This window comes from Malaya genurostris, chromosome 3 (genome assembly GCF_030247185.1).
Source record: "Malaya genurostris strain Urasoe2022 chromosome 3, Malgen_1.1, whole genome shotgun sequence".
NCBI lineage: Eukaryota > Metazoa > Arthropoda > Insecta > Diptera > Culicidae > Malaya > Malaya genurostris.
Genome location: NC_080572.1, coordinates 243,567,841 through 243,581,646, shown reverse-complemented (window position 1 = coordinate 243,581,646; position 13,806 = coordinate 243,567,841). Strand labels below are relative to the sequence as shown.

General features: G+C 36.4%; 1 protein-coding gene across 1 annotated transcript in view; it reads left to right on the top strand.

Annotated features, from left to right (window-relative positions):
* Positions 1-13,806, top strand: part of LOC131438119 (myosin heavy chain, non-muscle-like) — a 153,236-nt gene that overhangs the window by 73,848 nt on the left and 65,582 nt on the right. The window contains 1 exon segment of the mRNA XM_058607932.1: positions 9,523-9,679. Within this exon segment, the coding sequence (XP_058463915.1) occupies positions 9,523-9,679 (157 nt within the window).

The following is a 13,806-nucleotide window of genomic DNA, read 5'->3' as shown; positions in this document are numbered from 1 at the left end:
TAACTGCATCATCGTCCACATTCAATTATTTTTTAGATTTTCTATTTATTCGATGGCATCAGTAGCTTATGTTTATAGCAGTTGAAAACAAATTGCTGTCTCTGTTGTAACGTCGCAGCGGTTTTATATATGAAGTTATTGACAGATTTGCTCGATGTGCAGAGCGTCAAATCATGGTATGGTATCGATAATAGGAAATAGGTTTAATAAAAACTTCCCATCCAAGCGTATATCGTTATTTCATTGAATAAACACAATTGAATATCCATTCCTCAACCTTTCGTTTTTACTTGCAATGAACTGTTATATTTGAAAAATACCAAATAATCAGTGCACAACCCGTAAATTTCATCACGAGACGCCATTGGATGTTATGAGTTTGTATGGCGACGTAAACATGAATAAATTCAATTGAACTAGCCATAAAATTCTTATATTATACGTGTTAATATCGGAAATAGTGATCAAAAACTCCAAAAACCGAACTGACTTTATTTTCTCATAGGCGGTTAAACCGATTTTTGCAAACTTAGGTTCAAATATAAGGACTCACGGTTCAATAAGCTACTATTGAGTTGTATTTGGAATCGACCGTCTAAATGTGGCAAATGTATTCGGAATCGACCGTCTAATAATGGTTTTGGGAGTATCGGAAATAGAGGCAAAAAACTACTAAAGTTTTTTTTAAGGATTTAATATTATTAATATTCATGAAAATATGAATAACATGAGAAAAATATCATTATATCACTAGGTGGATTTAAAGAGATTTTTTTAACGAAGTCACTAAATGTGTCCAAGCGTTGTCGTGATGAAAAATTACTCACTCAAGTCTGGGCCGATATGCTGGCCATTTCTCCTTACAACGCTCACTTTAAACAAATGAATTTAGCTCAAAATTAGCAAATCCAATCAATTAACAGCATAAAAGATGGCAAAATCAGAACCTTTTTTATCCGTTTTGAATGCAACGTAGAACACTTCTTCAGTATGACTAAACCATTTGTTTTGCACGAATTGAACGGTTAGTTCGACTAAGTATCGATCATTTTTGAATAAGCGAACGTATATTTAGCGTGCACTTTTTCAAATAGGTTAATCTCTGAAACTTTTGATTGTGCAATAATAGTGTCTAGAAGGATGTTGTTGGAAATCGATTGGGCAGTCTGAAAAAAACTAACAAAGAAAAAAGGTGTATGCTGTTTCATTATTATTAAAAATAACGATAATTTTTTTTATCAATGTTTTTAGATTTATCTTATTTATACCAACATTTGACACTAATAGGATTAGTACCTTTTGAAAATTGAAAAGGTTGAAGCTAAAACAATTTACAGAAATTTGAAAAATTTCATGTTTTTTTGTTGAAATAGTAATTTATAGATTTGAATAGGTTCTATAGATCAAAATTAATAAATTGGCTCGTAGTTATCTTTCTCCTAGAAGTAGCCGTTTTCAAGATATTTGGACAGCAAATTAAGAGATCTAGGGTTTCTGTTGAATTACGTAGTCTCTTCATCCGTGCAAAATTATTAGTTTGTCAGGCTGAAAACATACGCAAAGCTACATCCAAATCGAAGTATGTGAAGTCGGATACCTTGCCCTAAGATCGTGCGGTACCCAATTTACAACCGTTTAGGGGAATCCCATTGATTTTTAGGGCTATTATTGCACTGATCAGACGACGATGAAACGTACAACATGAAAATACTCATGTGCGCTTAGTACAAACCAGTACTCTTGAGGTTTCAAACCCCCTGAATGACTGCTATATGTGTAAAGTAAAAAAGTCGTGAATTTACTCTCGTCTGAGAATTCAGTGTAAACATTGCACTTAGGTGTAAACTAGTGATTTGCAAAACATTCACTTCATACCATTTCAGTACTTTATGTTGAACCACGAGGTGGCATTACCAGTTCAACTCAAACTTTCAATATACTGATTTATCGAAGACGAAACTTAAAACAATGTACGTCGATTGAGGGAAAATTAATTAATTGTTTTTAGCTTAGTTTATGTGTCAATTATTGTTGTTTTTATGTTACCAATGTCTTCTGAATGTGAGGCCTACTTGTTCCAATAACGAAATATGAAGGTATTGGCGCTTCGTCGCCATTTTTTGCAGTTGTTGGTTGGTTTGATGGTGAAACAGGAGTACTACGCTCACTAGTTTTCGTAGTTGAACGGTTGACCTTTGTTTGAAGATGTTCTTTTCGCAGTTTCAGTGCAACCCGGGTAAAAGTGATTTGCAAACCAATACCAAATTCTGTCATTAAAATCAAACATCTCAATGGTAGAAATTAACATTATTTAGTTTGAAATAAGAGTTAAAATATCAAAAATCATATCAAAGCTTGCATGAGAAAATAGCAACAAAATAAAAAATTCTGTCATTGTAATATCAAACCAAGAACAAAATATTTATAGAAGATGAATTTGTTAATTATTAAGCAATCTAGCATTTAGAATAGAGTAATATCTTAAGTATTTCTCTTATCTGATTCTGATGCAATATTATTCAATGGTATTTTATTTGAAGATAAAACTACGGGGTCAATTTACTTAATGAAATTGAAATAGCTCATCAATAACGAAATAAGATATTATAACTAATTTTGATGTTGAACAGATATTATACAATGTCTTGATCCCTTGATGAAATATCACGAAAATATCAAGTATCGCTCTGACAACACAGAAACATCAAGCCAAGATATGATGGTAAAATTTGTTATTATTTTGACCTTTGTTTGTTATTTACACCTACCCGGGAAGGCTTACCGTAGTGTGCAGGTTGTTCACAAAACTGACATGTAACCAGCTGATTTTCATAGGTTTTCAGCGTTTTACACGGATGTGTCTCACCTTGACCATAAATGATGTAAGATGGAATTGCCTTACGTAGGAATGCGACCATTTGAATCATAGTTTGTAATGATCGGTATGGCGGTCTCTACGAAAAGTTAAGGCACACAGATTTTGTCTACACTCACAGATATTCTGTGATCTCTATAAACTGATTCAAATGGTACAAATACCACACAAACAAATTCACGCCCTCTCATTCTGCTACTAACGCAGAAGTCGACACCGTTCTATTTATCAAATGTCATCATAGATACACGGGGAGGTATGAGATATTTAGGAACTTGCAAGCTCTTGGTTATCACGCCCAAGAGATAATCTTTTTCGATATGGTACCTTCAATGAATGCTGTGTGAATATAGCAATTAGGTAATACAAACTGCGAAAATCGCTTTCCTAGAACAGTCCATATTTTTTTTTATCTATCGAACTACTATTGTGTTTTACTTTTTTTTTCAACTGACAGAAGCAAAAAATTCGTCCATCTGTTGCATCCTCTAAAGTACTAGCCAGACTTTACCTGTTGCACAAAAAAAAGACATTTCAACGTGTCACTCGGTGAGAGCCTGCATTCAAACGAGATTATGTATCCTTGCTCAATGGCATAATTGGGTGACTTGCGGTGACAAAACGCGCGCTTTTTCACGAGAAAAAAATCGTTTCCGTTTGAAACTGACCGCTGTCATATTAGTATCAGCTGACAGACTTGTGTCGATATCGATGGCGAGAAGTGTGGCATAGTGTAAGTCGATAAAAAAATTACTGTTCGTTTCAAACATTTTGTTTCACGTCAATTATGTCCTAGCCCCAATTGAGTGACAGGAAATGACACTGTGTCACATGCAATATTGATCACTCGCAAGACGCGCGGTTTCGCGCGCGAAACATTGAATGGTTAATTATAAACTCAGAAGCGCCAGTGCGGCTTATTTTTACATACTATGTATTCAGAGAGATGACAGAATTTTGCTGATCTCCATCTTATAAATATTTCAGTAAACATCAAGCCAGTATTTCGATGGTGTCTTACTTAGCCATTTGATAAGAACGCAGTAGTTAAACACATTTAATGGATATTTAACACACTTATTTTTATATTTCTGTCAAATGATACCACGCATCTTCTCATTTCTTTTTCATCGTTCTACAAAATTTTTACTAAGCTAGTAGATTCGCACTGATTTACGAGCTATGGCGACCAGCCTCCCATTAACGTCCCGATGTTTTGAGTGATTCGCATCACATTAATCGTTTGTACCAACTCGGCGACATTCGCTTCCTATTCCCCATCCGAATAAAGATGTGATGTTTTCAAAAATGTATCTTCCCAACGATATTCGCGCCTTTTCACCAAACAAATTCGTGTGTCGCCAACACGACGGTGTGTCCAGTCGTTGGGTGTTAGGAATTCTGAAAATTTTTATCGTTTTATTTCCTACAGTTCTACCTTGATCTTCATACCAGAACTAAGTCTTATTAGTATACACATACCGAACGGGCGTGAAGATTATTTGCGAAATTAACGAGCTGCTTGTGAGTAAAAACAAACATTTCGCATTTTTCGCACGGTTACGGTTAGGAAAATTGAAGTGCGGCGATAGTTAAGTGAATCATCATTCAATGATGAATACTGATTTCAATGGAAATCGTTCTTTGAAAATCTATGAATGAATTGCGCAGCGCACACCGTTAGTATCGAGATCAATGAGATATTATTCGGAGCTGTGCTAGTTTGATTAGACATGCGGTTTGTATGTATGAAACTTGCTGTATTACTCATGTACAGGGTGTCGCTTCCAGGAAAAAAAATTGGAAAATCAGAAATTTGAGAGAATTTGTTCAACCTTGAACATAGCTGCTTTGTTATCCTCGACTTTTCTCAAAATATAATCACGTTTGCATTTCAACAAGTCAGTAGCAAACTAGTTTACAAAATATGGAAAAATTATTTTTGCTTCTGCAAATTTGGTTCAGAGACAATAGAAAAACATTTCAAACAAACTCTAATCCATGTGTAGAAAGAATGATAGCAAATATACTCAATAGGATAAACTGTGGAGAAACTTACTCGTAGTATGAGTTTGCTCACAACAGTAAAAATGCCGTGTTTTCTAAAATGTGAAAACGTAAACTTCCCGCGCTGTTTCCAAATTGGCGGCTTGGATGCATTAGAAAAACCTTTCGCTCTTCTTCTTTTTTCTTCTCACCGAAGAAATGCTGTCAAAGTAGCCGTTCCTGATCAGAAGGGAAGAGTTTTCCCGTACCAATCTGCTTCTGGTAGGAAAGAGCAGACTATCCAACAGCCTTCATAGGGGTCTGTCTCTGACGATAACCAACCAGCGACTGGCACAATAGGGAAAGCAGCAAGTGAATATACTCTCCTACCCAGTGCATCAGCGGAAGAATAGGTATACAGCTAAAAGACTAGTGTTTGTTGTCTGATGAACAGAATGAATGTTTTGATATATGATACCGGTCGTGAGGCGGCTAGGATTCAGACCATGTTCGATGTACGCTTTACTGAACCCAGTCGTGTGGTAGAGCCGTGTCTATCACAAGGCTTAGGTTGGCGAAATGGTAGAGCGTATGCACGGATTGCATAAGAACGCAGGTTCGAGTGTATCATTTTTCAAAAAATCATCTTTTCTGTGAGTTTCTCATTCATTTGGCTTCTTCAATATATGTTTCCACTCAATCATTGCTAAAACTGAACTTATGGCGACTTTGCGTCAAACCAACTAAAAAATAAACAAACAAAAAATCATGAATCAGTACATTCATACCATATTATGCCCTTGTCTCCAAACAGAAAAACATCTTTATATGATATTCGTTTGGTTGAAATAAAAGCTACAATGAAAAACTAAATACCTTAAAGTATTACCTGAATAAGCACAGTTATAACAAATTAGGTTATTTGCAATACCAGAAATAATAACACATCCAAATGAAATGTAATCTATCTTGAGTAAACACGTTTGATGTCTTCGAAAATGTTAGTTGATACTTACCGAATAATTGAAACAATAATTTGAAATTTTATAATCGGAAGTTTTCTTGAATATGATATAACCGGTTATACTGGTTCCTAGTTCCCGGTTCCAGAAGTACCGTATATTCTGGCAAAAAACTTCAAAAAGGAAATCACTTAATTTTATTAGAGAAAACCAAACCGATTTTCACAAACTTAGATTTAAATGGAAGCTCACATGGTCTTCTAGAATGTTATTGAATTTCATCCGAATTCGACTTCTGGTTCAGGAAATATGGGGTAAAGTGAGCTAAAAATTTTAAATTATCATTTGAAGCGACGATGCAAAACAAAGAGAAAAAATACTTAAATTTGCCTAAAACAATTCATAGTTTATGTTAGTTTACGCCCTAACAAGATTAAAAAAATTTTTTTTTTGAAAAATACCGCAGTAGTATTTATGAGAATATGAGTAATATGAGAAAGGAATCGTTACATAATACGTCGAGATCTTCAGATTTTTTCGATTTCATTTTTAATCGACTTTAGGACAAGTTTTTCGTCCCATAATCTAAAGTCGATTTAAAAAAAATCAGCGTTTTTCGAGATAACACCAAATTTCGACGATTCTCGCATTTTGAAGGCGCCTGCGATAATTTTTTTTTTCGATTTCGGTTTTGCCTTTCTCATATAGAAAGGTTTTGAAAACCGACTTTTGAACCGAAAGCTTTTTTTTCAAATGAAAGCTCTTATGGTCCCACATAAAATTCAGGAATTTTGTTTGGATTTGACTTCCGGTTTCGGAGTTATGGGATAAAATGTACAAAAAAATCGAAAAATGTGTACTAACTTTTCTCAGAGATGGCGTCACCGATTTTCACAAACTTAGATTCAAATGAATGGTCTTATGTTCCTTCATGAAACTTCTGAATTTCCTCTGTATCCGACTTCCGGTTCCGAAATTATAAGGTGATTAGTGTAAAAATTTCAATTTAAAATTATTTACCCGCTTTTCTCAGAGATGGCGTGACCGATTTCAACAAACTTTGATTCAAATGAATGGTCTTATGGTGTCATGAAAAACTTCTTAGTTTCATTTGGATCCGACTTCCGGTTCCGGAATTATAGGGTAAAGTGTGTAAAAACTTTTATACCATCACTTAGAGGGGCGAAACAAAAAACGAAAAAAGAATTCTAAACTGAGCCCAAAACTACTCCATTCGATAGTCATTATCAGTAGACAGCCAAACAAACTGATTTCGGCTATCCTAGTTTCCAGTTTCCCATTCCAAAGGCAGTGGAAATAGTGGTCATATCTTCTCAAATGGATCTCACTTACATTTCTCAGTGATGGTTTGATCAATTTCACCACAGTATTATATTGATAGTATGTTTGATATGAGAAAGGCACCATTACACCACTAGGTGGATTAAAGCAGGTGTGTTTAAAGGAATTTTTTAAGTTATACGGTTTTTTCGATGCAAATTTTAAAAATTATGTTGTGTAGTCTCATATTGCACGAAATGAACAAAACTGTAACCAGTCTCATTCTTCGTCGTCTTAATCGCCGAGTAAAAATATATTTCGTCCTATTTGCGGTTTGAGTAATACTTCATCCATACTTTTCATTTTTGTGCTTTTACTCGTTGGGTAATGATACAAAAAAATTTAAACCATTGATTGTGTATTTTATTTGAATCCACTTTATTTTCCTTCATTATTCATGATTAATTTAAAAATTTAATATGCTGGTTTTTGGTAACTTCAACTTCTACTTTTTTCAAAATTGAAACTTTCACCGTGTCCCATATTCTTGCCCCTTCAGAAAAGTGAACGTAGTGTGCGATGGGGATCGAATGGTCTGAATGACAATTATCATACCCATCTCGCAGTACGGGAGTGAGTCATTTCTCCGAAAGCCATTTCACCCAAAGTCGTTTCGCCGAATGCCATTTCGCCGAGAGTCATTTCACAGAAATTCGTTTCGCTGAAAGGATCGTTTCACCGAAAGGCTCGTTTCACCAAAAGGGTCGTTGCGCCAAGAGAGTAATTTCAGCGAAAGAACTTTTTAACTGAAAATGTCGTATAGAGCATAAATATCGCTTAATTTTGAAATATGATAAAACGACCTTAAATGCAATGTAATATTGCATGCGAGTCTAGCGTTCTCTTAAATAAGAACGGCTGGTTTTCTACCCGACGTTTTGCGGATTTTTCTTATGATTTTGACGATTGCAGACACGAGAAACGTTTAAATATTTTCTTTGATAAAGATCGAAACGTCGGGCGAAAGCAACTGTTCTAAATTAAGTGATCGCGATGATTGATTCAAAAAATATCAAGTTCCAAAACTTCATCAAAACTATTTTTTTTGTTTTCGTGTCTGCCAGATGATTGTTGTGGCTGAATGACGAATACATGTGGAAGCAAACCATAACATAGCTGTTATGTATGATGATTCTCATTAAAGCACATATGTTTTGTTAGCGATATGCATGCTTCACGCTCCGTTGTTATATCGTTGTTTTAGTGTGGTTGTCCGGGTCAAGGACAACTGCGAATATCTCGTTGTAGTCCAAATCGAACCACCATCTGTTGATCCAAGTGACGTCACTCGATTCAGGTTGGTGACGTTATTCATTCAATTAATATAGGGTAATAGGACTTCCTTCCGATTTGACATTATAATCAATTTTTTTTTGATTCCATGTTACTTGAGTTCTCAGTAATTAGATTATTACTACACAAAAAACTACAATAATCAAACTTTTGCAATTTTAGAAATGGTTTATCGTTTTTCCTCTATTCTTGACAATATGCTCACTTTATGAGTTCATCATCACTTCCATCCACGGTGGACCAGCATATCGTTCTCGGCGAACGATGCTGTGTGTACTTATGTTCGATAATTTCTCTTCGTATGCAGATCGTTTTGCTTTCCCTTTCTGTTTACGCTGGCTTTTTATTATGATAATCTTTGCCCAAACAGTGTAAATTGCTACCGTTGGCGGCGGCAGCAACTACCGCGGCAATAATTGCATATTAACAGCCTCCATAACACGGACAGAAGCGGGCGAAAAAGAAAACGTTCACGAGTTGGATCGACGGAATAATAACAACAAAATGCCTATTTAAACTAATTGCATTTCTGATCCCGTGCCCAGCCGATTTACCGCACAGCAGACGGCGGCGTCCGTTGTTCATGAACTGGGTCGTCCGATTGTCTGCGCATTTTGCCATCAGAAGCTGATGTTTGGTAAACAAGGAATCGATCGAACCGTTGATAAGGCCTATCGGTGCGAGCCAATTGATAACGTGCTCAATTTAGCGTTTGATTAGCTTTGATCCTCTCGTAGCGGAAAGAGTTGATTGGCAAGTCTTACTTATTGAGTTTAAATGCATTACGATAATTTTCAAACAAAAAATTATGACAAATTTTATGAATAATACTTCATACCACTTCAAAACCTAGCTCGTCACTCGGAATTGCGAATGCATCGGCTGCAACGACATTCTTCTAGCCCATAAACAAACTGCACTATTATGGTACACCCTCACGACCGATATCTTGCGAGGTTGTCGTTTTCCTGCCACGGCAACGTGGAAATCTTTTGAAAACGAAAACCTGTTCTGTACACTTCGCCCCTTTTTTCTCAACCATTCTCTCTTTATCTCACTTTTCAGACATATTCCGGCCTGTTCTGCGTGGTGGTCAATCCGTACAAAAAGCTTCCCATCTACACCGAGAAGATTATGGAGAAATATAAAGGCATCAAACGGCACGAGGTGCCGCCACATGTATTCGCCATCACAGACACCGCATACAGATCGATGCTACAAGGTAGGTGGACGACGTGCAAAATTCTCACCGGAATTCAATTCAGCCTAATCGATAGCTATCCTAGCCAAACCAATAGGCCAAGTTACTCTGGGTTCGCCTAAAGGGGAGTTGTTTTTGTACTATATACTAGACACATAAAACAAAAAAAAACCAACAACAGCGACTCGATCCGTGGGTCAGCTCAACATGGATAATTGAGTCGTTTGTGAATAAGGATGCCGACGGCAGTATCAAAGCACCGTTTCCGATTCCAAGTTTAGACAAGCGATATTCAATTGTGCTCACAGTTCCCTTTGGAAGCAAAGTTTACCGAACATGACACCGCACAGCGGGAAAATGGGATCTTAAAATCTTTCGTAATTAATCGCGGCTAATTTACTGATTTATGATACCATCGGTTTTATTCATTCACGGTTTCAGTTAGTCGTATTACGATTTTTACGAGATCAATCAGAGACAACAAAATACTACTCAGATGCTCAACGAAAATCTGTCTAAAGTACCATATTAAATCACTTTCACATATCGGTATGATAAAAGTAAATATTAGGGGTATAAATGCGTGCACGCCAATATTTTTTTCGAAACTTTAAACTTTATTGATAAAAAAAGGTTACAAATTCAATGTCTAAAATATTGTGCATTGTTAGACACTAGTTTTTTCCTACGTTCTGACGATGAACAGATCCATTTGTTGACTTCATCATAATTGAAGAAGTGCTAGTCCGTTAGGCCATGCTACATCGACCGGAACGAATAGTAATCGGAAGGAGCAATATCTGTGCTGTACGGCGGGTGGGGTAGGACTTCCCATTTGAGCGTTTCTAAGTATATTCTTACTGGTTATGCAACATGTGGACGAGTATTGCCATGTTGTTGTCAATTGTTGTCGGTAGACCTCACCCGTGATCCTTTCAGTCTCTTACCAGTCGTTACCTAATTTTGGGTCGAAAACTACCCAAAGTCAACTAAAGTACATCTTCGCATTTTTAGGTACCCTCAATACCATGACAACTTTGGCAATGTTTGCTACCTATTTTTTACCATCAAGTCAAAGTTTGAGTAGATGACGACATTATTTTGAGGAGCTCGCAGAAGAGCTCGACAATGAGCGATTTCTTCTAACAAAAAGTTAACTTTGAGATTCAGTCCTGGACATCTTGTTACAACAAATGTCTATGTCTTCTACAAAATACAAAAGTGAAATTGCACTCATCAACTCATAATACACCACATCTAGCAGGTTCGACCATATACAAAGTATAACCTTCATGCCATATACAGGGTCCGCCATCTAACTTTTTTTTGAAATAGCGGTTATTTTGACATTGGTAACCTTAATGTCACTTCGGCTTTGACAGAAACTTAGTTTTATCCTTCCGTTGAACGAAAATGGTTGTGTATACGCCTGAGGAACGCGGGAAAATAGTGCAGTTTTACTTTGAAAATAGCTTGAAGATAACATAACAGTTCAACATAAACTGTTATGTACTGACGAGTCGAAGACGAAACATAAAGTATTGAAGAAAACGCCGATTTTTGCCAAAAAATCATCTTCTCAGATGAGGCACATTTTCATCTCGACGGGTATGTTAATAAGCAATATTGTCGCATCTGGGGGACGGAAAACCCGAGCGTTATCATGGAGAAGCCGATGCATCCTCAGAGAGTTACGGTTTGGTGCGGATTTTGGTCTGGTGGCATGATTGGGCCATTTTTCTTCGAAAATGAGGCAGAAGCCGCCGTCACGGTCAATGGTGAGCGCTACCGCGCCATGATTAGCGATTGGTTCTTCCCGTTACTTGAAGAGGAAGACTTAGACACCATTTGGTTCCAACAATACGGCGCTCCGTGCCACACAGCCAACGCTACGATCGATCTTCTGCGCACAGTCTTTGAAGATCGAATTATCAGTCGAAATTCGGATGTCGTTTGGCCGCCTCGAAGCTGTGATTTGACGCCGTTAGACTATTATCTTCAGGGGGCTGTCAAAGATAAGTGTTATGTGGACAAGCCAGAGACAATTCAAGCCTTGAAGGACAACACTCGTGCAGCCATAGCCGAAATAAAGCTGCATACAATCGAACATGTACTAAAAAACTGGACCGACCGTATGGCGTACTGCAAGGCCAGCCGAGGCAGCCAATTGAATAAAATTATATTCCACAATTAATCGGAAGGATTGTACTTTAATATGACAAAATAAATTTTGAAATCGGGTGAACCGTTTGTGTTTTATTGCATGTTTAAAAAAAAAGTTACATGGCGGACCCTGCATATTCTGAACAGCTGTCGATGATGATGCACGGCCTGGGTATCCATACTTTTCATCGTCAGTAATTATTCGATGCAAAAAACACATCTTGTTTTGTGCCGTTGAAGCAGTTATCGCACGTGAAGAAATGGCGTTCGACGTCCCTTCGATTCAATTCATACGGCACCCAATTACCTACCATTCGGATCATTGCTTTTGAACTTTGGAAAATGGCTACCTGAATACTCCGACTAATTTTGCAAGTTCTATTTGGGTTTTTGCGACGAGTCTTGATCGAGCAATTTCTCCAATTCTCCATCTCTGACATTGCTATTGACGTTTCGGCTCGTTCTTCGTCTTCCAAATCGAAATTGCAAATTTCCGTGCGAACCACTTTCGATACGTTCACTCAGTTAGAGCATGTTCATAAAAAATACACTTCTACAAAAAAAACGATCTGCTTGTAAATTACAGACTTCAATTTTCTATACGTTTCGTCTTCGACTCGTCAGTGCATAACAGTTTATATTGGCTGCATGCGCTGATGATTCGAAACCGAAACGCAAAAAAATAGAAAACAAATTTCAAAATTAGACTAACCCCTAAATGTCCAAAGTCTTGATTATCACAAAAACCTGGGTTTTTGATCCGCAGTTGAAAATACCTTGCCAGATCGTAGAGTTTCTTGCAAATTGATCGACAAAAACTAAACTAAAAACTGAACCTCAACATGTTTACGTTTCGTCTTTAACTCATCAGTGAATAGTAGTTCAAATTGAACAGCCTAATGTAAAACTCAGTAGTTCAATTTGAACGGCTAATCAGGCGTTTCTGCTATTTACAGCGAACTTTTGATTTGTAGTGAAGTACAATGTCTTTACTGGCGTGTCGAACGAAAAGCGTTTTCGACTATTTCTGGCCGATGCATTTGGTAAAAACCTCGTTACAGCTACCAGTGAACCTGTAAATTTTGATCTGATTTGGCAAGCTGTCACTACAGTGGAGAACTGCTACAGTGGGTTCGAGACAAAGGGGCAAATGCAGGTTTACTTTTATAGTTTAAATTGTAATACAAATCACAGAGACAAAGTGATATTATATATCATTTAATAAAGGCCCCTTTCAAGACTTAGTTCTGATCCCAGCTGCGTCCATGAGTTCAACCAATAGCTAAATTAGAATAAAAATAATGTAATGATACAAACAAACTCGAAACAGTTTATGAAATTATTAACAAAATGTCTGAAAATAACAGCTTATTTTATAATTTATAGAAGTTAATCGTTTGGTTCAAATAATATTTCCGAGTAGATTTCATAATTAATGACGAGTTACCTAAGATGATATTTAAGTAATAAGAGAATATGTTTTAATAAATGCAAAACGTTGTGACTATGTTAGAATTAAATTAGGATAAGAATATTATGTAAAAGTGATGCTACGGCGAAGAAAAACTTATGTAAACTGCCTTAAGAAATAAACGTATTTATGAAAAAAAAATTATATATCATTTGTTAAAGAAATTGGATATCGAGACAACGGAACATATAAAAAACCTACTGTGAAAACGTTCCAGAACCGACAACTAGAAGCGCTACAGTATAATAAACAGTGTGCGAAGCAAAGTCTTGGCATTAAATTCAATTAGTTTGTAAGACCAGCACCCTATGCATTGAACCGTCGACCCAGGATAAACAGTGTGTCCAGATATAAAATGAATCTAGCTTTAGTACAGAAATCACAGCATGAATAAATTATTTATAAATTATTCAATTTATATTAAGTGAATCAAATTTAATGTTCTATATACTAGTTAGAGTCTTCTATCAAAAGTTAAACTTTTCAACATATGAAACCTCATGTTGCATGTTTG